General features: G+C 39.9%; 2 protein-coding genes across 2 annotated transcripts; both read right to left on the bottom strand.

Annotated features, from left to right (window-relative positions):
• Positions 1–8,374: 8,374 nt before the first annotated feature.
• Positions 8,375–9,088, bottom strand: LOC128737612 (uncharacterized). The gene is made up of 4 exons (XM_053832288.1): positions 8,981–9,088; positions 8,865–8,924; positions 8,619–8,792; positions 8,375–8,528 (listed from the first exon to the last, which is right to left on the bottom strand). Exons 1-4 carry the CDS (start codon positions 8,982–8,984, stop codon positions 8,422–8,424), a joined length of 345 nt encoding a protein of 114 aa, XP_053688263.1. The 5' UTR covers positions 8,985–9,088; the 3' UTR covers positions 8,375–8,421.
• Positions 9,089–20,032: 10,944 nt separating this feature from the next.
• Positions 20,033–23,646, bottom strand: LOC128737885 (cyclic nucleotide-gated cation channel beta-3). The gene is made up of 6 exons (XM_053832631.1): positions 22,859–23,646; positions 22,627–22,799; positions 22,177–22,562; positions 21,961–22,110; positions 21,798–21,882; positions 20,033–21,282 (listed from the first exon to the last, which is right to left on the bottom strand). Exons 1-6 carry the CDS (start codon positions 23,644–23,646, stop codon positions 20,033–20,035), a joined length of 2,832 nt encoding a protein of 943 aa, XP_053688606.1.
• Between the last annotated feature and the right edge of the window lie 2,089 nt (positions 23,647–25,735).

Here is a 25,735-nt window from a genome sequence, read left to right on the forward strand (position 1 = left end):
GATGGACTAGCTTATCTGGAACTCCTCTACGCCTAAGTGCGCCCCAGATGTTTTCGTGGTTGAGTCGGTCGCACGCCTTTTCAAAGTCAACGAACACCAGCAGAAGAGAGTCCTGGAATTCGTTGATCTGCTCTAATATAATGCGGAGCGTTGTGATATGGTCTACACATGATCGGCCAGCACGGAATTCAGCTTGCTGCCGCCGGAGAGTAGCGTCGATCTTCTCCTGGATCCGGTTGATTATTATCTTACAGAGTACTTTGAGAGTAATACAGAGCAACGTGATGCCACACCAGTTACCGCATTCAGTTAGGTCTCCTTTCTTAGGGACTTTGACCAATATGCCCTGCATCCAGTCCGCCGGAAAAGTTGCGGTTTCCCGGCGGCTGATGCATCATCTGAGCTGACAAAGATGGGTCAGCTTTGAGTATTTCGGCTGAAATACAGTCTATCCCTGGCGCTCTATTGGATTTCATACTCTTGATGGCTGCTACAATTTCATCCAGCGATGGCGCCTCCGAGTTGACGCGATTAATTCGACGAACTGTAGGCGTCATACGCTGCTGGTTTTGTTGGTCTCTGACATTTGAAACTCGGAAGAGTTGTTCAAAATGTTCAGTCCATCGCTTAAGTTGTTCTGTACGGTCAGTCAATAGCTGACCAGCTCTGTTCTTTAGCGGCATCTAATTTATCAATTCATCCTGGCACCACGAAGGCGGCGAGAAATATCGTACAACAAACGGATACCACCATTGGCGGCGGCGGTTTCTCCTTGTTCGGCTAGGGAGTTAGTCCAGGCTCTCTTGTCCCGCATACCAGCGCTTTTAACAGCCCTCTCCAGTTCGGCGTATCGTTGACGGGCAGCTGTCTTAGCCGATCTGGTCCGCGCTCGCTCAATGCCGGCTTTCGCCTCTCTCCGCTCGTCGATCTTCCTCCAAGTTTCATCCGAAATCCACTCACTCCGCCCGCTGCGCGCTTTGCCGAGGGTTTCATCACTGGTCGTGATGAAGGCGTTCTTGATGCCAGTCCATTGCTCTTCGACGGTTCCACCAGGTGGCAGCTCCGAGGCTCTAGATTCAAGTTGTTCGACAAAGGCCCTTTTCACCTCAGGATTCTCCAATCGGCGAACGTCGTAGCGGCACCCAACTTTCTCCTCCCGTCGTTGGACACGTGCGTCGCGCAGACAAGATAATAAGATGATGGTCGGATGCAATATCAGCGCTGCGTTTGTTGCGTACATCAAGAAGGCTTCTACGCCATTTCCGGTTGATGCAGATGTGGTCGATTTGGTTTTCTGTTCGGCCGTCGCGGGAAACCCACGTGACTTTATGTACTGGTCTATGGGGGAAGAGCGATCCACCAATGACCATGTTGTTATTACCACAACTCCAGCCCGCACTGCAAATCTTGTGCAGACGTGGTGCAAAGCCAATCTGACGGATTTCATATCGAAAAAGGAATGGGCTCCAAGTTCTCCTGGGGTGACATTGCGATTCTCGTTTCGAGTGATCTTGGTTCGTTTCGCCCATTCGTTTAACGTGGTCGAAACGAACCAAAATCACTCGAAACGAGAATCGCAATGTCACCCCTGATTCGAACCCACTGGGTTTTTGTATATGGGGGTACATGCAGCAGAAGCTCAAGGATTGAAAATATCGTAACTTAGATGAATTTAAGTTAGTTATCAACAAGATATGGGATGATATTCTGATGGAAGTAGTGCGAGCCGCTTGTAATGACTTCAAAAACCGTTGACGCGCGTTATCCAGGCAAAAGGCGAGCAATGACGGTTTGTTGCGTTCTATATCTATGGGTAAACAACTTCCAAAACTAAAATTCGAAATAAAGCCTTTATTTACAAAATTCTTTACAATTCTGAGGAATTTAGAAAATGCAAAGCAATGCAACATAAATGAACCAATAATTTAATCAAAGAATAGAATTTCTGTCCGGACATGTGTCTTAGTATGTCCCGCCTTTAGCACGCCAGTGATTGTCATTTTGACATGAACAGCACACACTTCTGCAATATCAGAACGAAGGAGCTTTTAGGAATGTCTGTTGTAATAGACGAAACCGTTGTTTTCCTTGACAATTAATATAGAAATTTTGCGACAAACTTAGTTTACTAAATCAGATTTTTTTGCCATCACGATGTAGGGTAGCTTATTTATTATAACGATAGTATCGTTCGTGTCTGTCACGCACTGTTATGAAAAGGTACAGTGTCTCTAGCTGAAAACCTGATAGCCCATTTCCGTTGATAACTGCAACCATTGTATTTAGATATTAGGCGAATTTGGTGTCGTCGTTTCCGCTTTTACGTCAAAACAATGCAAACGTTGCAGACAATTACATCCGCATCAATCCATCTTGTCGGTAGCATACCACATTCTAAGTTTATACCTATGTCACAAGTTACCGAAAGCTAATCTGTGCTTTAGGTTTCATAATGTGAATTTGACACGCTTTCATCGCCAGCAACCAGCATGGTGTGTTGGACGTTTCGTGAGTGCTATAGTTTGGAATAATTCATGTCGGTACGGTATTGATTAGACAAATATAATTTTAACGAAAGCCGCCGATAATGGCAATAAAGCGGTGAACTTTATCTTTCTTGAAGCGAAAAGCAGGTTCCGTGAAGTATACATATACCTACATGCCAGAACCACAAGGTATTGGTCGGGAACACATAAGGAAAAACCACAAAAACTATGTAGAAAATACACGGGTGCACGGGAAGGTGGACCGTGGACGGGGATTGCAAAAGTTAATGATTTTGATTGAACATTGAGGGACGATCGATTGTTTCTAATGGAATTTGAAAACGGGACACGGAACTTGAATTACATGATAACTATGAAAGGTATGACCAAGCTAGTTATTTTACACCTCCAATAATCTCTCCGCCATTGGCCTAGAGTTTTCTCAGGGTAGTGGGGTATGAAGCGGTGGCGCTTATTTTACGTGACACGCCTGTTAGAAATGTTGAAAATCATGACATTTTCATTAAAAAGGACAGAACAGAGTGTGCGAAAAAGAACTAAAATAATTCAACAACCGTAGATTTGTGCATGTGCGTATCTACATACACACATAGCATCATTGTGAAGAACTCAAAGTAATGTGTTAGTCGATTCCGCGTGACTTAAGGAACAATTGGTCTGCTGTATGCGCGTGCATCGTATAGCAAAGATAGGACTCCGTTCGTAGCGTAATTGATATGCAAAAATTAACAACTATTATTTCACACTTGCTTTCAACAGCAAAACAAGCAGTTTGGTATATATGTATGATGTAGGTATAGGTAAGCCTCTTTCAACTTTGCGGAAATGTCATGTTTCGAATCGAAAAGTGATAGCACTATTCACACAGTCACGGCCAAGGATCGACGAAACGGGAAATTAAATCAATAAATCGCGTATCGTGCCTTCGGCTATTTCCAATCATTTTAGTTATATCTAATCCAATCATCGAGCTGTGGAATAGGTTTTGCTTTCTTCAGCGAAGAAAGGCTCTAATTTCGCACGTAATGTTAGTTTGTAAATTCAACCTTCGCGTAGCAATGCACCACTTGAATGACATCCCAGTCGGATCTTGCACCAACTTCTGTAAGGTAGGTGGAACTACCGGACACCTAAGGATTTTGACATATATAAAATCAACACTTAGCATAACTTCAGTTTTTATACACTGGAAGAGTAATTTAGAAAACTATTTTCCAATAAAAATAAGTTACACGTATGTACTTACATCACTAATGAACCATTTCAGAAGCTAAATGAGGAATCCATAAAAATCATTACTTAAATTGTGTCTCCCAGTACCGGCCACTTAACAGAAATCATAAAATGAACCAATTCAGGGCTTGTATTTCTGAAAGATACATGTTTGTATCTCGTATTGCTTGCATATTTGTTGACTAAAGATGTTTGGAAAATTACTTCGAATGAAAGTCAACAGTTTATTGAGCACTACATCAAAGCCTCTCTGCTTTCTTCGAAAAATTGAACATCAACTGGTTTCCTAGTTTTTTCATATTTAAGATAACTGATTCGGTACAAGTGAGGTTTTTTTTTACTCAATCTCTTTTTTGGCAAAATCTTGATTTCATTCCATAATTTGACTGAACCACGTAAAGCATTTTGCTGTCCGGTATTGGGGGACGGCTGGGTGACGGGAATCATTGAGTACAATCAATGTTTTTTAACGAATTGAATATCTTTGTGGAAAAATGAACTATGGAGCTTGGAAAATATTTAATGAAAGATATTTTATACATGAAAAACGAAATTTTATCCGACCGAATTATGCTGTAATGCTGATCCGAAAATTAGCCGAAACATAACAATTCGATCAACTCGTAGATAAAAACAGACAAATCTCTGTTTTCATGAATGATTCTGGCATATAAAATCACACATGCTAATTTTTAGTCTTTTTTGTTGATTTTATTATGTTAGCTACTAAGGTGCATCATTTGAACTATGAAAGTCAGAACTCAGTCGACTAGTTCTTCCTGGTTCCTTGCTGAGAATATTTTTGATGGCGTTTTCGTCAAGCGCTACTTAGACAACGAACGATGTCGCCGTCGGTAAAGAAGCGGATTTGGTAGACTTCTTTTAATTAAAACTTGGGCCACTCGTCAGTAATTCCCAGGCGTCTCAAAAGTTGCAAGCCACATTCGATCTGTTCGAGCCATCTTACACGTTAGGCCCTGGTTCCTGGTGAGGGTGGGGGTTTGTGAATGATTACTGCTTTCGTTCGGCATTCTTGCGACGGATCCGGCCCATCGTAGCCTTTACGCCAGGTGTACGATGAGAATTTCTCCAAGCAGTTCCAAAAATTTGACCCGATCTCCCATGGAGCTTTCCTGATATTTTCCTACGAAATCTTGTGCTATCGGTGATAATCGGCGTAACAGGGTCTGGGAGAGTACCTTGAGATGGCTTTTACCGCTGCTACTCGCATACCAGTCCTATTTTCTATGATGGTTCCTTTATAAATGGGACTATTATGCGAGCAACGGGAGTTTACCAGCATTATACTGCAATAATTGCAGCAGTCGAGTCAATCGCCCTTTTTGTAGATAGGACAAACAGCTCTTTCCATCAATTTCTCCGGTAACTTCTCCTACTCCCAAATTCTGGGAATAATCTATTGTAGCGCCGCCATATTTATAAAATAGGTCATCTTTGCCGGCGGCTTTGTTGGTTTTCAGCAACCAAATTTCTCGTTTGATTTTCTGGAGATCAGGTCTTGGAACATTACAATCTTGCATGCGCATTCCTAGTTTAACTTTCATTCTGTCTTCTGCAACTTCACTATTGAGGTATTCATCGAAGAACTGCTTCTACCCATCGACCACATTGCGTTCGTTTCTGATCATGAACTGTGATTCCCTCCCTTGTCCCTACATATGTCAGTTTTCAGTGTGTAGCTCTTACGAGATTGATGCACCTTTTCGCAAAACTTGTGTGTGTTATTAACTCGGAATATTTGTTCTAATTCTTCACGATCTCTGTTCCCCTTCTGGTGCTTTTTACTCCTCAGAATCATGGTCAACCGGTTCGTTTCTCGTCGGTATTTGGCTAAGTCCTACCTAATCGCATTGTTCAGATGACTTTTGCAAGTCATTTTTTCCTCTCCACCAGTCCCCCGATAAACTAGTAGATTCGGCCCCAACCTGGTCTGCTATATGGTTGACAGTTTTGAGCGCACATATACTGCTACTAGATGATAGTCAGAGTCAATATCCGCACCTCGTATGGAACGTATGTTCATGATGTTAGAAAATAACCAGCCATCTATGAGAACGTGGTCAATCTGGTTCTTTTTATGTTGGTCTGGTGATCCCTACGTAGCTTTGTGGATAAAAAAGGTGCTTTGGAGTATCAAGTCTCGGGAAGCCGGGAAGTTTATGCATCATTGGCCGTTATCGTTCGTGTCGGTGTGCAAGCTGTGGGGCCCTATCAATGGTCCATACATTTTATCCTACCGATCATCTGGGCATTCATATTACCGATGATGATCTTGATTTTCTGTAGTGAAGAACTGTCTTACGTTGCCTCCAGCCGCGCGTAGAACACTTTCATCTCATCGTCGGATCAACCATTATGCAGACAGTGCACGTTGATGATGCCGTAACAGAAGAAACAGCCCTATGTCCTCAATAGACACCTCCTCTCATTGATCGCCTTCCAATTACGACAGATTTCCTGCAGAGTTACGATACCGAATTTGTGGAGTACTCGCTCCGGATCAGAAACTGTCGTGAGCCGCTCCTATCTCGCAGTTCAGGTCTCACTAAGTTGACAACTATCAAGAACCACCCCGGACGTGGGTACAGATGTTCCTGGCTGGCAAGGATACCCCCCGAACCTCCTTCCCTGTCCGTATAAGACAATAGTCTCCATCAGGGTTGGGTACCAATCTCCGCTATGGTCGCTTGTAGTCCAGCTGGTTCCGCGAGGTAATAGGGATAGGAGTTGTTAGATAAGATGCTGAGGACCACTGTGGGGACTATTTTAATTCGCAGGTACGTAAGGCACCGATAGTACGCAGCTGTTCACTTACGAACAATATAATAAGTAACTCAGATCGAAACAGTCAGCAAAGACCTATGCGACGAATACAGACTTTGGATTGGAAACTTGGAACATGACTGAATTTCCTATGAAGTATCCATGGCCTGTGAGAAAAAGTGAAGACAACACGTCCCGTCTACTTCACGGTATTATGCGTTCGAATTTTCATATCTTTGAATCAATTTCGTCGGAGCACTATGTTAAAAGATTAACCTTATACAGATAATTTTGTTTGATTGAATCGTATTCATAAACAGATTCAGTGAAACAGTGAAATTCGTAAACAGATGATGAGTTTACAGCTATTTTATTTCCAAATTACTCTTCCAATATCTTTCCAAATTACTAATAAGGCATAAGGGTAATATCACAGGTTTTGACTTCTGAAGAAGAAAACAAGTAGTATTTGAAATACGTATCAACAGCAGGATAATAAATGGACCATTTTCTTAATTTCCTTGTATATTGAGTAATTTTACATGCAATTTATGAACATCGTAATAAGAGGGTACATAAAACGTAGGATGAAACTCGACATTATAAAGGTGATCATTGCTATTACTCCATGCAAAAATATTTAATAATTTTTTATACAAAATTATGTAGCAAAAATATTCAATTTTAAACTGAATAAAAAGTTCTTTCACATGATATTTGTTTTTTACTTTAAATGGCAATAATTCTAGTTATTTTTATTCAACTCATGCATATGTGGGTCGCTGCCAGTTGAAAACGCAAAAACAAACCAATAAAGTCACTATACATTGTAATTGAGCTACAAACCCCACACTTCTTCACTTATTTTTATATTAAGAATAAGACAAACTGTATATCTGTTCATTATTATATGGAGACATAGTTACCTAGTGACATTTATTCTGCGTGACATTGAATTGAGACCTCATTCCGAAGCGACTTCTGCATTCTGTTGCAGTTTAATGAACTTTTAGTGTGATAGCATAAAATTGGCGTGTTCTGTAGCCGCAGAGTAGAAATGAAAAACTTGTTTTGCCATATTATCGAGTGCCATCGGCGGAATTCTTAGCTATCGGCTAGAGCTCTCGGAACATGAAGTAAGTAAACATAAACGAGATATTTTTCAATAAGGGGATCTTCAGACGACCTATGAAGAGGTGCTGGTTGGACTTGCGATTGTGTCACCTTGAAAAAAAAATCAATATATAGATCAGCTTGATGAGGGAATGCTGCAGTTTTATTATCGAGCAAGAAGGAAAATCATGTTGTTGCGTTTCATATATTTAATAGTTGTTTGTTTGGCGGTAGTAGCTCCTGCTGCCCTTCAACAAAATAATCCGACCGGAATACGATCCGAATTACTTCCGGCAAGTAACGATCAGGCGTCATATGAAACCGCTCAAAGTGATTCGATTCCGATACGAAAGAACGAACGAAATCAGAATGAAGAAACTCTAGAAGAACTTCAAGCCAAATCTGCGCAATACTCTTACGATTCCTCTATTAAAGATTCGATTAGTGACCAAACTGTAACACGACAAGAAACACGTGAGGGACTCGCATTGAGAGGAATGTATGCTTACAGCGATGGATTCTACAAGCGAGAAGTACATTATGTCGCCGATGACAAAGGATATCGGGTGGTGAAAGAAATTACGATTCCAATAGGTGACGGACCTCAGGTGGATCCTAACGGAAAAGCTGACGTGTCATCTTCGCTTTCTGGATCATACTCTATTACAGCAGATGATATTGCCAGACCAGTGAAAAAGAACGCAAAAAAAGTGAATAAGATCTAGTTTAATGCAGAAAATAGTTTGTATTTAATTGCAGCAACAGTTAAACAGTGAATAAAATTTTAGGATCGGACACATTTTTGGCGTTTGGTGGTTTTATCCAGTTGACATTTCTCATAGGAGTTGCACTTTGTGTTTCCGCAATACGTACCGGCCCCACCGGATTGATCTGCACCATAAAGAAAGCAAAAAAGAAAACCAACATTAATGTAGACGAACGGATCAGTTCCACGTTGTCAACTATCAAGCTCTAACTTACACTTGTTTCCACTTCCACCTGATGCACCTTGAGTCAGCTGATTAGGGCTGACACAGGATTTAAAATTGCATGTATTTGGACAACACTTTCCGCCGCTGGTACTGCAGTCCAGATCAGTCAAACATTTCGGAGTACAAGTCTGTACCTTTGATGCGACAGGACACTGGCTAGAAGCTGTAAGCAGACAACCGAGTGTTGTGATTTAGCCGTTTCTGAGTAATTATCTACTACTTGAATTATACTCACATGCAGCGTCGATAACGACGATAGCAGCCAAAATAGTTAACCCCAGAAGCACTAATTTAGCTGGAAAATATAAAAGTAAATAAAAATAACGAGTACTAAGTGAGATTTCTAGGTACCCATAGTACGAGTTGTATAAGTTTCCACTGCAAAGTAGACTAGGCTTAAAACAGTTCTGATCTGCTGAACGGGCTGATCGGGAATGACGAATAAACAACTTAGTGGAATGAACCTGTTTTGAAGTAAACGTATAGCAAAGGGAAATATCGAATAACCTTCGCAACGGTCAGGTAGATTTAATACCCGACAGAAGGGGCTGTGAAGTCGTCTATCTTACAATTATTTTTCTTTCGTTCAGAAAACGAATGCAAATAGCAAAATATTTGTAGATAGTTCCGTAAACAGTATGCGATGAGGAACGTCATTCTTATTTAATGAAGCATTTAGTCAGAATTTCGCAAAACAAATTTTAAGCAAATGAATAAATGGCTTTGAATACAAATCTAATAAGTTGAATCCTGTTTATGGCTATGTCTGTGCAAGTTTGCACAATCCAACTTCTATGCATTATAGTTATAACAATATAACAGCAATAATTCAACTTATAACATAAAACAAATTTAAAAAACTGGAATATAGAGCATGTGCTCAAATGTTTCTATTTGCATCACCATTTTTTCCGATGTTCCAACTTTTGATGTTAAGCCAGCTTTGCAGGATTTATAGAGACGAACTTAATAAAATTAGCGTTACTTCATCTTCCAAATCCAATCACGTTATCTTATCGTTGAATCTATCAACTTGCAATAAATAACTCCTTTGCAAAATTTGAAAAACATTGTCATTTCATTCTATTCCATACTAAAAGAACTCTTGAAACAAAAAATATGCTATTCGTGAAATTCGCCAATGATATAAATTGGGTTACACCATAAAAAACAATAATTATTATCGTAATAACTATCAGAATCATAATTAAACTATTAGGTAACTACTAGGTAATGAAAATAAAAATAAAATTAAAGGTTAGACGCACTATCAATTATAATATGTTTAAAAAACGAAAATATATAGAATTTTGAACCATTTGAATCATTTGAATTTGAGTGAATCATTTTAACGGTCGAACTGAACTTTTACTAGATGGATTAGGCTTCAATTTTATTTATACGACTTTTTATTCCATTTGTGTATTCTTGGCTTGGCCATACACGGCACTGCATGAAGTCATAGGTACTGTGCCGTGCGGGTTTGCATATAGCTTTTAAATATTTATATTGCTAGCAAATTTGCGCAACGCCGAGCTCGAGTACCGTGAATTCGGGTAAAATTGAATGGTTTTTTTCAAACAACATACCTACATACTTACATAAATCAGAAAGAGTAATTGTGGTGGACGCCGAGTTCTTAACGTTTTTATTGAAATTTTATGTGGCACACTTGAACCTAATGGTGATACTGATAGAGCTCATGCCCAGCTATCTATTTAAGATCTGTGTAATATTATTATGATATGATATTTTATAATATAACATACAATGCGGCCATCCGGCTCATTCGGTCCAAGTCGAGCTAGAAAAGTCAATCAATCTCATACTGTTGCATAAAAGGAAGCAACTTCGTCTGAAAGCATTTGATAAACCTCCTGCTGGTTCTAGAAAGCGAATCTTTTTGTCTACAGTTTCAGCTTGCTTGCCAAACAAGGAATTTTTTCAGGAACTTTTACCTGTTTTTTCATTGGCAGTCTTCCGAGGCACCCTGCTGTTCGGCCGAGGTATAAAATTTTTTTCCGAAATTTATTTGAAAACAATCTTGCAGTGCGTTTCATCATCCATGACGACCCTTCTTTGTGCATTCTAGACACAGAATTGCGAAACGGCTGCTATTTTCGACCCAATTTCCGGGAATTTAATTACGAGCGGGCAGGATTGCTTCGCAACGCGCTTGTTCAGGTGTCGCCCTGAAATAAAGAAATGTACATACTTATCTTCACAACAAGAACAAAACCCTGGATTTGTTTGTGTTTAACCTATTGACTCGATACCTATCAAAATGAATTTTTGTCTGTCTGGTTGTGTGTTCCTTATACCGAACCGATTGGTGGGGAAATTTGCATGTAGGGGTTTTGACGTAGGACTACGTCTTACGGCAAGTTTTGAGATAGGGTGTCATTCCAAAAAATCGGAAAATGCGAGCGTCACGAAAAATGAAAGGTTTTGAGGGCTAATACCTCAGCGGTTTTCCGATCGATTTTCAATATTCTTGCACCAATCGATCGGAAAATCTTCTAAGAATTGATCCAAATGAGGAAAAGTATGGATTCTTGATGTTGAACTATTGAAAAATTGAAAATAATGAACCTTTGTTTTACCAGAATTCTCGCTTCGTGATTGGTTGCAAGATTCTTTGCGATGATCTAAACCCATACCAATTTGATATCTGTGCTTGGGAAGTAAGCCAAAACAAGTGACAAAGTTTCCTCATTTCAACAAGATTTCTTAACACCGCGGTTAAACCTAGACCATTTTGATGTCCTTGCTTGGGAAGTACGCCAGAAAGAGTGACAAAGCCCCCTCGCGCCAACAGATTTCTTACGAACGCGATTAAACCTAGTCCAATTTGATGTCTGTGTTAGGGAAGTGTGCCAGAAAAAAAGACACAAGTTCGTTGTCCCAACTGATCGCAAACTCTTTACTGCGAGACGATTAAACCTCGTTGAATATGATATCTGTGTTGGAAAAATGTGCTACAGCTGTAGTGTTCGGTTATAATACGACTCTGTATATGAATACGCATGCTTGCCGTTTCATTAGAAGTGTAGTGAAAAGATGTACTGTTGATAAAATAGGATTGAATTGGTAAAATCCCTTCAACGTGGGGAACCATGGGTAATAAAAACAATCTTTAATTTCAGTAAGGTAGCAGGAAAGCAATAGTTTGTGTTCTTGATTATGTTAAATTTTTTTCAAATGCACAATCTTTTGAGAATTGAACGTGTGCAATGTTACTACTTTGATAATTGTTACATACAACGCATGTAGCATGTATATATGTTACATATAGCACGTATACATGAAGAATCGAATGATTGCAAGCATGAATACATGCTACTATCACTACAAAGAGACTTACGTAGTCCTGCGTCACCTATATATGCGGTCGTGTCTTGTACACAACTGATTCTTGGGGCCGGGGAAGGTTCTTATGATAGTTAGCGACCACTCCTACCACTAAGAGGGGGCGGGGGGGTTCCCATACAAATGAAGTAATCAAGCAACTGGAATCAAATTTGGCATGAGGGGGTTTTTGGATGCAAGATTTTTTTCTATGGTGAATTAGGACCCCTCCCCTCTTTAGGAGGGGGGATCCCATACAAATGAAATACAAATTTCCTCATAACTCAAGAACTAATCAAGCAAATGGAACCAAATTTGGCATGTGGGGGAGGCTTTGGAGGCTTGAATTTATTTTATGTGGTTTGAGACCCCTCACTCCTGTGGTAGAGGGATAAGGACTCTTATACAAATAAAACAGAAATTTTTGCGTAACTCAAAAGTTAATCGAGATCGAGAAATTTTGGACACTTCCACAAAACATAACAGTCAACAACAAGACCACCAAAAACTATCTGCTCCCCCGCAGAAATCACCTCTGTTTAGGTTTATTTGTTTTCCTAGGTCTACTGATCTCTATTACTTTCCTTCAGTTGGGTCCTAACGAGCGACGGCGTGTAAGGAGAGGATCACCCCTGTGAAATGGGACTTTCTACGAAAAGGTTTTCGGTAAAAAAGTACATTTCGCGTAAGGTATTTCGTGAAATGGTATTCGGCGAAATGTTATACAAAAACGGGGAATATTTAAGTGCTATCCGCTTTATTTTATCTGGCTAAGCAACGAGGGGGTTGTTTTTTACTTTACTGTGAGGAAAAATTCCAAATTTGTTTATTAAATTACTCATGCTTTCATAGTTAGGTATCTTCGGTAAGCTTGAGCTCCTCAGAAACTTGCAATACTCGAGATTGTGACAAAGGTCATCCGAGATTCAATTTTGTGTTTAATTAAAAATGGGTTAATCACAGATGTCGGCAGCTGATTGTGCAATTCTGTTTTCGGACGAAAAAATGTTCCGGTTTCAGGAACACCACAACCAACAAAATGATTGGATATATGCAGTACATGAAAACTTTCTCGACTTGGTGCATCACAACATTTTATAGAATGGCTGAGTTAATATTTATGCGATCGAACACTTCGCGTACAGTTCAATTTATGCCTTTCCGTTCCATGCTCAGGCAAACTGGATGCACCACATGGCAGCAATATGGGGCTATTGCTGTTTTCAATGTACTTTAACGACGTGGCATTACTTCTGGGTAATGGATATAAGTTGGTGTACGCGGACGTTCTGAAATTATTTCTAGCTGTACGATCCATTGAAGGCTGGTGCAATCTGCAAAAGCTACTGGATATCTTTGTTAACTGGTGTCACAAAAACTGGCTCATCGTTAGTACTACAAAATGTCAGATTATGACATTCCATCATATTATCAGCCCAATACAGTTTGAATACAACAATGATGGCCAGGTTGTCAAAAGAGTCTAACATCTCTACGATCTGGGTGTTGTTCTTGATGCAAAGCTTAATTTCAATATGCATCGCTCGTCTATCATCCCGAAGGCATCCCGAAAACTAGGTATTATCTCCAAAATTGGATGGGATTCTAAGGATCCGTACTGTTTAAAAGCTCTCGAGGCTTGGTGCTCAAACGCACGTACTGGATAAAGCTCAGGCTTCCTCTGTGGAGTTAAATGCTTCGACCCTCGAAAACGCTCGGCTGTCAATGAGGCCGCAACCACGGTGCTAGGTATAGAAATCTCGAGTGCACGCAATGATTGGTTTGACGGGGAATGCCAACAAGCGATAGAGAGGAAAAAAAGTTCGGAAAAACTAGCTAAGCATATCCACGAGAGAGAATTTGACGCGAGTATCGACGCGCACGGAAAGAGTTGACTACGATCCTGAGGAAGAAAAAGGAGCTGGAACAACTCTTCCGGGCTAATAACACGCGCAAGTTTTACGAGAAGGTGAACCAAACTCGTAAAGACGGCATCACGTTGATCAACGCCGCCTACAAGGTGCTCTCCCTGATTTTGTTGCGTCATCTATCTCTAATAGCAAGAGAATTCGCAGGGCAGTATCAGGCGGGTTTTATGGGGGCTCGTGCCACTACGAATCAAATTTTTACTTTCCGACTAATCCTCCAGAAATGTCGAGAGTACAATGTGCCCACGCATCATATTTTCGTGGATTTCAGAGCAGCATACGAGGCAGTTGAACGCGAACAGCTTTGGCAGGCAATGCACGAGTACGGGTTTCGGAACAAACTGACGCGGCTCATCAAAGTTACCCTGGAGCGAGTGATGTGCTACATGCGCGTTTTGGGGACACTCTCGAGTCCTTTCGAATCGCGCAGAGAGTTGCGGCAAGGGAATGGACTGCCCTATAGATTATTTAATAGCGCTATTGAAGGTGTGATCCGGCGAGCGGACAGCAAGAGTATCTTCAGTAGCTCTTCAACAAGAGTAGCCAGCTCCTAGCCTTTGCAGATGACCTCAACATCGTTACTAGAAACCTTGAGACGGCGTTGGCAATCTACGCCAGACTAAAAACAGAGGCTAGGAGGATAGGGTTACAAATCAATGCAATACAATAAAATCGAAGACCAAATATATGGTAACGTTTGCCTACCACGGACAGTGACTATTGACGGCGATGAACTGGAAGTGGTTAATGAGTTCGTATATTGGGATCTCTGGTCACCGCCGACAATAATACGAGTAAGGAGATCCAACGACGCATTCAAGCTGGATTTCGAGCCTATTTTTCCCTCCACAAGGCGCTTCGATCAAGGAACATACGTCGCCGCACAAAGCTGACGATGTACAAAACGCCAATCGGACCGGTAGTCCTCTACGGACTTGAGACAGTAATTTTGCTTACGGAAGGCATACGTACATTTGCCGTATTTGAACGAAAGGCGGTGCGGACTATATTTGGTGGAGTACAGATGAAAAGCGGAGAGCGGCGGAGGCGTAGGAATCACAAGCTATAGGCACTGCTTGGAGAAATTCCCATCGTACACCTGGCGAAAGTTGGAAGACTACGGTAGAACGGCCACTTCGCAAAGATGCCGGACGACTGTGCAGTGAAATCCGTTCTCTTCAAGAATCCCACCGGCACCAGTAATAGAGGGGACCAGCGTGCTAGATGGCTTGACCAGGTTGAAGCCGACTTGGGTGTGTCAAAACGCGCAACGAATTGGCGACAAGTAGCCCAGGACCCAATACAATGGAGAAGAATCCTTGATAAGGCAAGAGCAACCCCGGCTCTCGGCTGGTAAAACAATAACTGTCTAAAAGCACTGTACTGCTCTTTCGTTAGACCACTGTTAGAAACCCAAGTAACAATTTCAGGCTGATCAAACGCTTTTATAGCTGATTTTATTCAACCTGTGGCTGATCTATGGTTTAGGTTTAGAAATGAAAACCTTTTTTCAGCTGTTAAACATCTAAATCTGGTGATTTTATCAAGCTTCCGGCTAATTAATAGCTGCTTTCGAAGCTGCAATGAAGCTTAATAGAAACTTTTTTGCACTTTTAAATAGCCAATCTGCGCAATGCTGTCAACTCTATTTTTAGAACGAGAAATAGTTTTGCAATCTACCTATCCAGTCGCTTAATCAACGCTTCATCAACCTTTATGTAGCCAAAAAAATCTATTTTTAAATTTAATAAAAATGGAACGCGTCATTTTTACTTCGCCGTCAACGCGATATTTTTAGTTTCGAATAACTTTAATTCGTACAAGTAAACTAGCTAATTAAAAATGCATGTCTTTTTTCCGGGAATTGAACCCGTAATCTTTTGATCCATAAGCACTCACCGTATGATCCGCCCCATTTGCATCTGCAGAACAGACAGTGAGTATATCTTTACACCTGAAGCCTAGCCCGTCTAGCGGGAAGCATTCGATAATGTCGATAACTGATAAACTTTTGCTGTCAGCCGAATTGCGAAATTCTATGATCTGACAGAATGTGTGCTGTGAGCCGAAAGAAAACTTGGTAGAAGTTTGTAAAGCCACTTTAACACCCTTAAGCAGACTTAAAGTAGTTTGAAAGCTGTGAGCCTAATGAAAGCTTCCACTCTACATTTTAACACTTTTAAGCAGCCGTAAAACGGTTTGATATTTATGGCTGTTTAGAAGCAGATTGTTTAGCAGAAAAATCCGTTATTAAGCTTTTTTATCAGCTTTTGGGAGAGAACTGGTTTGAAAAACTTAAAGTAGCTTAAACATCGCTTATTTAAACACCATTTGAGTGCTTACTTTATGCAGCTTTGGTCGCCTTAAACCAACCCGTAAACAGCCATTGCTCTTGCAATGCAGCTACAGTTGTTACTTGGGTTGGGAAGTGCATGTCTGATACGGACTCCTTGCCAACTTGCCTGGACATTGAGAATTGAACGAAGGCAGGAGGTTTATTCGTCTGGCATTACCTTATCTTGATCGGTGTAGGCTTATTGGCCTTGATACACTTGAACATCCGAGGAAAATCCTGCAAGCCATGTTTGTTACCAAGACGCTGAATGGAGAAATCGATTCGCCGAACATTCTTTTGTTGCTGGACTTTCAGGCTCCGAAATGTTGGCTTCGTTATGCTGGATTACTTAATCTCGAAAAAGATGATGGGGTTTCTATGCTCACAAAAGGATGGCTTTTCCCCATCCAGTCCAATCCATTGAGACCAATCAGGTTGGATGGATATAAATTGACATGTTTCGAGGAATATCTCGAGACAACTCGAGGCTGTTCAAAGGTTCAAGAATATTTCCAAGGCAATAGTATGGTGATGTTTTTTCTAAAAAATTGAATGTTCCATTGTTGTTCATTGAACCTGGTGTTAAAATCAACACTAAATATTACATCGATAATGTTTTGAACAACCATTTGCTTCCCATCCTCAAAAAACACTACAAGAATGCACCAAAATGCTTCCTACAAAATTCTGCATCGTCTCACCAGGCGGCAGCTACACAGGCTTGGTGTTGGGACAATTTTCCGGATTGTATTTTTTCGAAAGAGTGGTCTGCCTCTTCGCCTGATTCGAATCCTCTCGACTTCTTTACATGGGGTTACATGTTAGGAAAACTAGGGAGCCTTGAAGGATTGACTGTGGATATTTTCAAGCACCGTTTCTAGAAGATTTGGGATAACGTGCGTGCCAGCTGTAACGCTTTTCAACAACGATTACGACTGGTAATTAAAGCAAAGGGAGAAAGTTTTGAATTGGACTAATTTAAGACAAATGTTCTGGATATACTTTACACAAAATGCACTCAAAATTAACATTTTGAATTAAAAATATTCAAAATCGACAAATTAGCCTTTCAAGTGACACTACACGAAGTTACGAAGGAGCAAATTGTTTGCCACATAAAAACAAAAACAAAAAAAGTGAAGTTTCGCACACTGTTAGGTAGTAAACACTTTTGACGTAGGACTACGTCTTTGTTTACTATACTGGGACTAGATAGCACTTTGTGAAAACGAAAATATAAGTGTAACGTTTGAATGAAAGATTTCAAATGCTAATAACTAGTAAACTATTGAACGAAACTGAACAATTTATATGTCGTTGGATAGATAAAATGTCCAGCAATTTGATGAGAGGATAAGAGAGCGATTTTAAGGAGGGTGTAAGAGGAGCGGGGGGGGGGCTCCTATACAAATAAGACACAAATTTCCTCAAAACTCGAGAACTAATCAAGCAAACGGAACCAAATTTGGCATGTGGGGGTTTCAGAAGGTAAGAATTTTTTTATGGTGAATTGAGACCCGTACCCTCTTTAGAAGGGGGGGGCTCGCATACAAATAATATACAAATTTCCTCATAACTAGAGAACTCAAGCTATACACTAGACACTAGATAACTAGACAAATCAAGCAAAAGAAACCAAATTTAGCTTTAGACCCCTTCCTTTTCTAAGAGGGGGGAGGGCTTCCATACAAATAAAACAGAAATTTTCTCATAGCTCTAGAACTAGTGATGTCCGTTAATCGTTGGATTAATTCAACTAATCGAATAACATAAGGAATATTCAAATAATTTTTAATCGAATACTGCCAGCACGAGTAGTTGAATCAATCGAAGAGTTCAATGAGTACGAATACTCCCTGAATAAAACTCGTTAATCGTTCATAATCGTTCGATTAATCAAATTAATCAAAGAAATGTTCGAATATTTTTAATCAAACACCACTAGCACGAATGGCTGAATTAATCGATCAGTGCAGACAACGCTCACCGATTAATCGGTAATCGAATAATTGAAAATTTCGGACATCACTATCTAGAACTAATCAAGCAAATGGAATCAAATTTGGCATGTGGGGGTTTTTGGAGGCATGAATTTATTTTATGATGGTTTGAGATCCCTTATCCACCTGTGGTAGGAGGATAAGTATTCTTATACAAATAAAATAGAATTTTTTGCGTATGTGCCATATTTTCTGCTATGTAACAAGTGGTAAACTGTGAAAGTAAACTAGTAAATCCTTCTCGGAGCAAAAGACAGTGAATCAACGCCACTAACTTACATGCCTGTTCGTCATATTTGCGATGCACATGCTTTGGCTTTAATATCATCTGTAACCAATGGCCCTTTTAAAGGCCACAAGCGAGTTAAAGTAAGATTATTGAAACCTTTCAAACTACGCATAATCATATTTAATACAATAATCTGTGGGCTGGTTATTCATTACTATTTCAATCTTTATGATGCACACAAGCGATTTTCAAAACCACCTCATATTCATCTCCTCATATTTTAGTTTTGATATTGCAAGCGTAACGAAAAGTAGGTAGGTTTTCGGAGTTAATAACGTAACGGAGGGAACTAATTAGTTTTATAACGGTAGTTTTTTACAATCGACCGAGAGAACGGTAATGAAACAAATTTATTGATAGCATCTCAGGGGAGACAAGACGTGAAGGGAAAAGAGCGGAAAATTGAATAAGAGACTATCGTTGAAGCAACGCTTATTAAGTTTGTATTACATACCTGGGGATCCTCAAATCGAGCTAAGCTATAATGGATCCCCAAGTTTGGGTAAGGAGGAATGTGATACAAACTTAATAAGCGTTGTTTCAATGACCCTTCCTAAATTTCCACTCTTTTATTTTCCTGCATGTCTCGTCTCCTATGAGATACTATCAACCCCTACATTTTTATAGAAATATGTGTAAAATGACGCTAGTTTAATGAATTATGTACTTTTGAAATATGAAATTTTTGAGAAAATTTCCATAAAGGTTTTTTGAAAAACAAGAAAGAATATAGTATATTTATCTAACCTGATATTATTCCCATACACACTTAAAAAAAAGCGCCGAAGTCGGCTAAATTTTGCCGAGATTTGGACAGCCGAGCGTTCGGCAAATTTTTTTATGATGCCAAACGTTAGTAAAGATCCGTAAACGTCGATTTGCAAAACCGAAATTTTTACCGAACGCTCGGCTGTCCAAATCTCGGCAAAATTTAGCCGACTTCGGCGCTTTTTTTTAAGTGTGTAGATCCAGCTCAGCTCGTAAATACGGTCCAGACAGAGAAAAGTTAAATCCATCGATAAAGGTGCTATTAAATGATATTCTTCAAGGTTATAAACAATAAGTTTTTACTAGAAGAAATAAAATATTTATTTCTTGTTCAAGCCGTGACTCTCTCATAACATTGTTTGTTGACAATAAAATTGACAGGCTTCTTGAATTGCCGTAGTTTCATTCATTCTTTACAAGAAAGTTATTTATGCTACAGTCTATGTTAACAAATAGGGATAAAATAGTTACTATCGATCCATGCTCATACAGTCACATTGGTTCGAGTTGAGTCGTTGAAGTATTACAGCAGGAATTATTTTGACTTTGATTAAAGCAAATTTGCAACTTCCGATTAACTAGCACCAAAGTCCAATGACTTGCAGGATAACTTGTAGGTTTGTTCTTACACATAATAACACTTAGTAAGTTGACCAGATTAACATCGAAACATGTTTAACATCAAATCGATCGATCGATAGAAATTTACAAATCTATACCTAAGCCGAATAAAATTTAAACCGGTGATTTTTCGCGTTCGTTCAATTCTTTGGATAGTTCGTTCAGTAATTTATACTTTTCGGTATCGGTAAGGTTAATGTAACTGTTATTATCCATCAGTTCCTGTTTAATACTGTAGACCAAGTCACACGGAAGTTCGACATTTTTTTCGTTTTCAATCTGCACTTGGGTGGTGTGTACCTCCAGACTTCGTGTTGATAGTGTATCGTCCGTTTGTTGGGGTTTATCTAGTATTTCTACCTTCACATGCTCACCTTTGAACCCTTGGGTAAGAAGTTGTACGGCTGGAGATTCACTTGGTAATGCCTGAATGACCGTTTTCAGCAGTTTTGGTGACATATTATGACTTGGATTGCTAATGACTACATCGGTATCGGCATCGTTTGTGTCAATACTCTGCTGTGATTCTGCCTTTTCCCGAGCAGCGTTCTTGCGCATCAAACTTTTGGCTCGTTTTTTAAGGATTGCTTGAGCGTTCGGATAGTAAACGATTGCCTCATTAAGATCTGATTTTGATAGAACAAATAAATTGGAGAACCCTTTCGATCGTACATCGGCAGTCCGCCTATTTCCTTCGGCACCGTTAATAGCCAGTAAGCTGATTTCTCCAAAGACTGAACCTTCATATAGAGTTGCGAGAACAATGTCGTTTCTAGGGCCTCCCATAACTAAAACTTGTCCGGTTTTGACGATGTACATCTCCTTGCCTACTTCACCTTTGCGACATACGTAATCTCCCGGAAGAAATGTGACCGACCTTAACTTCAGCACGAGCTCTCGAAGCAGAGCTTCTTCACAATCAGCAAATAGTTGGACTTTGGACAGGGTTTGAATATGAACGGAAATAGCTATGTCGGTCTTTAGGTTAGCAGGCAAAGCATCCATAATATGCGTTTCATCTAAACTTCGCTGCTGCTCCCAGGTGAAGGTGAACCACATCTTAACTCGTCGTTGAAGATCTGTTGGCAGACTCAGCTGTCTCATGTACTCCAACGTTTCGTCAACTAGCTGTTTGTATTCGGATTTCGATCGAGTCGCAGTCGCTATAATGTCCCTGATTTGACCAATCAGCAGGGCAAACACGAAGACTCCCATCAACCAGGCGGCCGTCATGAACAGTAACTCGCCTTCCTTTTCGGGTTTCGGATTCTTTCCTATCGACGTGGCGGTTTTAGTTGCGAATGCAAAGCAGCGCACATACGCGTGCCCTTTGTTGTTGAATACCCAACGGTTCGAACCAAGACCTGCAATAGATCCAAGCAAGGATTGTAGTATTATTTGGATATTTAGAATATCGATAATGACTTATTTAGCTGCCCTTGCGACAGATCAAGAAAGGTTCAAAACTTTTTTTAATCAAAAGTATCTGAAGTACCTTTCCAGAGAGATTAGATAGGTTAGAGATTGTACATACTGCTTTATTCGTGGTATCTGGAGGTCATATTTCATGTACTTTTAGTTACCCAACTAGCACTGTTGTTATAAACTAGTTGTGGTAACCGTATAATGACTGATTTCAGCCAGAAATAGGTTGCAGCAACCAGAACGGACAAAAGTGTGCTACTTGGGTATGTATATAGTTATGTTCTATTTTCAATTTCAAGTTAGTCAAAATTAATACGATTAATAAGATTAAAACGATGATACGCGCAATAGGATTGTAATTTGTAATCATAGAAATTGAACATTAGTGAGGTGTTTTTATCAAGAATTCAACAAAAAAAAATCTATAACCCATACGACTCAATTCAATACTCACCTTGATAGGCACTGTATGCATAGTATGAACAAGCCGTCAAATGAATCATGTACAGCATATAGGTGAGCGTCTTGACTACACGAATCTAGAATGCAAATAAGCAAAACGCATAAAAGATTAATGATAGTGTTGACCTGGAATCAGTGTTGTTGCCGGTGCTAACCATATGCGGTGATGATATCACACGATCGATCAGTTTGAAAAACTCCCAGAAGCTTTGTATTTTCAGTAAGCGCGGTGAGCGAAATACCACGTGTTCGGTGCCGAACTTAAGGTAAAGCAAGTCCAACGGCATGAGAGCGAGTAGATCCATCTGCAATCATTATTGATACAACAATGAGATTTTTCGATTAAGTGAAATTGTCACCATTGCACATACCTTAAACTGTAGCTTTCTCATGTAGTTTTTTCGCGTAAGGTTTGTGTCCTTGACCCAAAATCCTTCAAAAAGATACATTATTCTGTGCTTCACGAAGAGAATATCAATTAGGTAAATGACATCCGCACATATGTCCAAAGCAATCCAGTATTTCGTATTTTCTGGAGTTTGATACGGAAACGAGGACCGTAATGGAATAACCCATGCATTGTAGAGAAACGACAGCGACACGATAAACAGCCAAGAAATGTAGAACTTTCCTTGCGGGTCCAAAACGGTATTCGTTTTTGCACCAGTACAAAATATTGGGCAAAAATAGTCGTGGTGACAAGTTTCTGCTCCGGTAGCTGATTGCAGGGTAAGTGCCGAATTTTGAATAGCACGCACTGAAGGTGACATAAAGAAACATTCACTTAGATTACAACTTTACCTTAAAAATACAGTACTTACATTCAACATTATGTCTTTGCGTTGACGGTGCCGTAGAAGGCGCACTAACACTGCTTGAAGGCGTGGGCGGAATCTCCAATTTACTACGCATTCGTCTAGTCCTTTCGGAAAACCGACTGGCAAGATGTCGTAACCGACCGGTTACAAACTCGTTGGCACTCGGTGGGGGGCTTCTAAAATGGCAAATCATTAAGCTCACAGTGAAATCAAGTTTAACTACTCGTTCACTCACGTGGTTCCGTCTTCGACAATGATTCTTTCGCTGCTGATGTTGTGTTCCATTTTCGATTGTAATACATTGTCCTCCGGTTCGTCATTCAGACCCTTGTACGGCTCATCACACAGTGAACCAGCGGATTCTGTAACGCATAATTGCAAGCTCTCCAATGGAGTTCCCACCGAAACGGGCGATTCCTCCTTGATGTCGGTTGTGTAATGTTGATGCTCCAATTTAACCAGCATGTTGTTTTCATCGTTAATTATTCTTTTAACCAACTCATGCGTACTCTTCAAATTGGATACAGCTTCTTCCGCGTCGAGACATCCTATCTTTCCATTTCGAAAATACAGTTTTGATTTGTAACTTTTTGGACTGAACGTCTTGATTCGCCTTTTGTGGGTGATATTTATTTTGAACGTCGGTGATTTCACTCGACAGTCTTCAGATCGCCCAAAACAAATTTTTGTCGGACTACACTTGTTTTTAATTTGCTGCATAGTTTTTTCGAAAGCTTTGCGCTGCCGTTCCCTTCGATACAGCCGTTCATCGTGCTCGCGTTCTCGCCTTAGAATTTCTTCTGTAACGGATATAAAATCTTCCAGTTCTTTAATATCTTTGGAAATCTCTTCCAAACTTTTGTGCAGTTTGTTATCATCACGACTGCCATTCCGTGATATCCCGCCACGTGAGTGGGAAAAGCGGGCGTTGGCCGAGGACACTGAATATTTTCCCGGATAGAGTACAGTCTCTGAACGTGACTTGTTGTCCTCCCAGGCGCTCGTTAACCTCGCCGAGGACATGGTGTACAACTAAAATCCGGAACACGCGACACGCAGCGGTTGAAGCTCAATGCGTAACTGTGGAGGAGACGAGCAATTGAACACATTATTTCCTGCGACTATCGATTCGATGTGTGAATATCCCAATATAAATGTAAGCAGCTAGTTGAATATCATTGGACAGACTATTACTGCTTGTGGCCAAAGCAGTTGCAATGCTTGAGTGAATACTAATCGCGTGCTAGGTGGTAAATTATGATCGTCATTTTATTGCATTCCGTGCCAACTGCTGTCGGTGGTTGGGAAGGAAGATGCTTATTGGTAAAACAAACATTGAGCACTGATGGTGATTAATTCATCCATAAGTAAAATGATCTCATATATTTTTATTATCAGGGAGAAAGATAAATTCAAATTAATCATTGTCTTATATATTTCTTATATTCCTTTTTTAAGCTTAATTATTAACAGTTATCTATAATTTTGTGCACCTGGGCAAGCACCAGCACCAGATATTGAGAGCACATCTATTCACATCTAATTCTTTCAATAGCCCATGCATTATAATGTATTTTTATGTCTAAAAAGATTGATTGAAAAGGATCAAGTTTCATTTGCAGTTTTTTGTTCAGTATATGCTCTTTCGACTATAGCGCCTTAGCGCAACACAATTTGAAAAAGTGGTGTATAGAGCAATTGTAGAGTTGATTATTATCTACAATAATGTTGAAGAAAGTATAGTTATATATTTGGTTTTAAAAGCACTATAAAGCTGCATTGTCGTTGGTAGCATAAAGAGCGGTTCTGAATACCATTGGTTTCCTTACCCTATGAAAAATGAAACTTTTCGAACGTCAATTCCGAAGAATTATCCATCCAAGATATTTGATGGTTTGCATATCAATCTAGATGTGTCAATCGATTGGTTTTTAATAGGGTTTATTTCTAATTCCCGTCGTAGTAAGTGAAGCCATTCTAATTTTCATCATTTGTTGGATGGATTTAATGAATACTCCAAAAGTTCTTGTGCTGATTTGACTAAAACACAAGCGATTATTAAAGCATATTATTGAAATTACGCAACTGACTTTATTTCTTAAATTCGTCGCACCGTTTTAAAATCCGTCCATCAAAATTGTTCATCGTCCGAACTAAAAATCACAACAATGTTTACGAAGCTAACGCGCATGTATTTGTGTAGAACGGCATGACAAATATTATTCTGCAAAATTTCTGCAGGTCAGGCAAGTTTTCCTGGCTGTAGAATACCGACAATGCCTTGCGTGAGTTATTTTCATTTATGTATGACGGAAATTAGAACGATTAGTCGACATTTTCTTCATCGTCGCGCGAAAAAACGTTGAAAATTTGGCTGGTAGGACTTCTTTCATGATAAAAAGCATTTAAATAGATTTCAGCTCACTTGATTGATCGCGTATGATAGACAACAAACTAAAATATTAGGGAATAACTAGTTTTGCATTGTGTGTCATAAAAATGCTGATATTAATAATTTGTGTTGGATAGGATGGGAATAGGCAATTATGACGAAGCAGCAAAGTACCCTTAATGATATAAATTTGGAACTGATTTTTGGAATTAAATTTAGTACCATATAGAAATGTGCAGGTTTTTACGGAAAATAATCGCCAGTGGGGAAAATGAGCAGTTCTTGTGTTGGCGAATGCGATGCCTTAAATTACACACAGTGGCCAGATCTCGTAAGCCGCGCCGTAGCGTGCAGTTGGTCAAACTGGTCACCGCCAAGGGCGCAGTAGCTCTTGGGAACGCCAATAAGAGCCTGAATTTTAGAAAGGCATTAGCAGTAATGTATACAATAACATTGACTGCGAACTAATTTTAGTGATTAGGTCGTATGAATAAAAAAGTTTACTTTGCTTCTTCCATAAGATTTACGTGGAAAAAGCAAAGCAAACTGTTTTATTTATACGGGCCTATACTTATATTTCTATGGGCTCATACGCTGCCGCCTGAAGATGAACCCACCTATGCATTGCCAATCGTGGCAATCCTGTTGTGTACAGCAAAAAATTGTGGCAAAACAAACAACTACACTCAATGCTTTGTTCATACTGTCAACTCCACCCTA

This window comes from Sabethes cyaneus, chromosome 2 (genome assembly GCF_943734655.1).
Source record: "Sabethes cyaneus chromosome 2, idSabCyanKW18_F2, whole genome shotgun sequence".
Lineage (NCBI taxonomy): Eukaryota > Metazoa > Arthropoda > Insecta > Diptera > Culicidae > Sabethes > Sabethes cyaneus.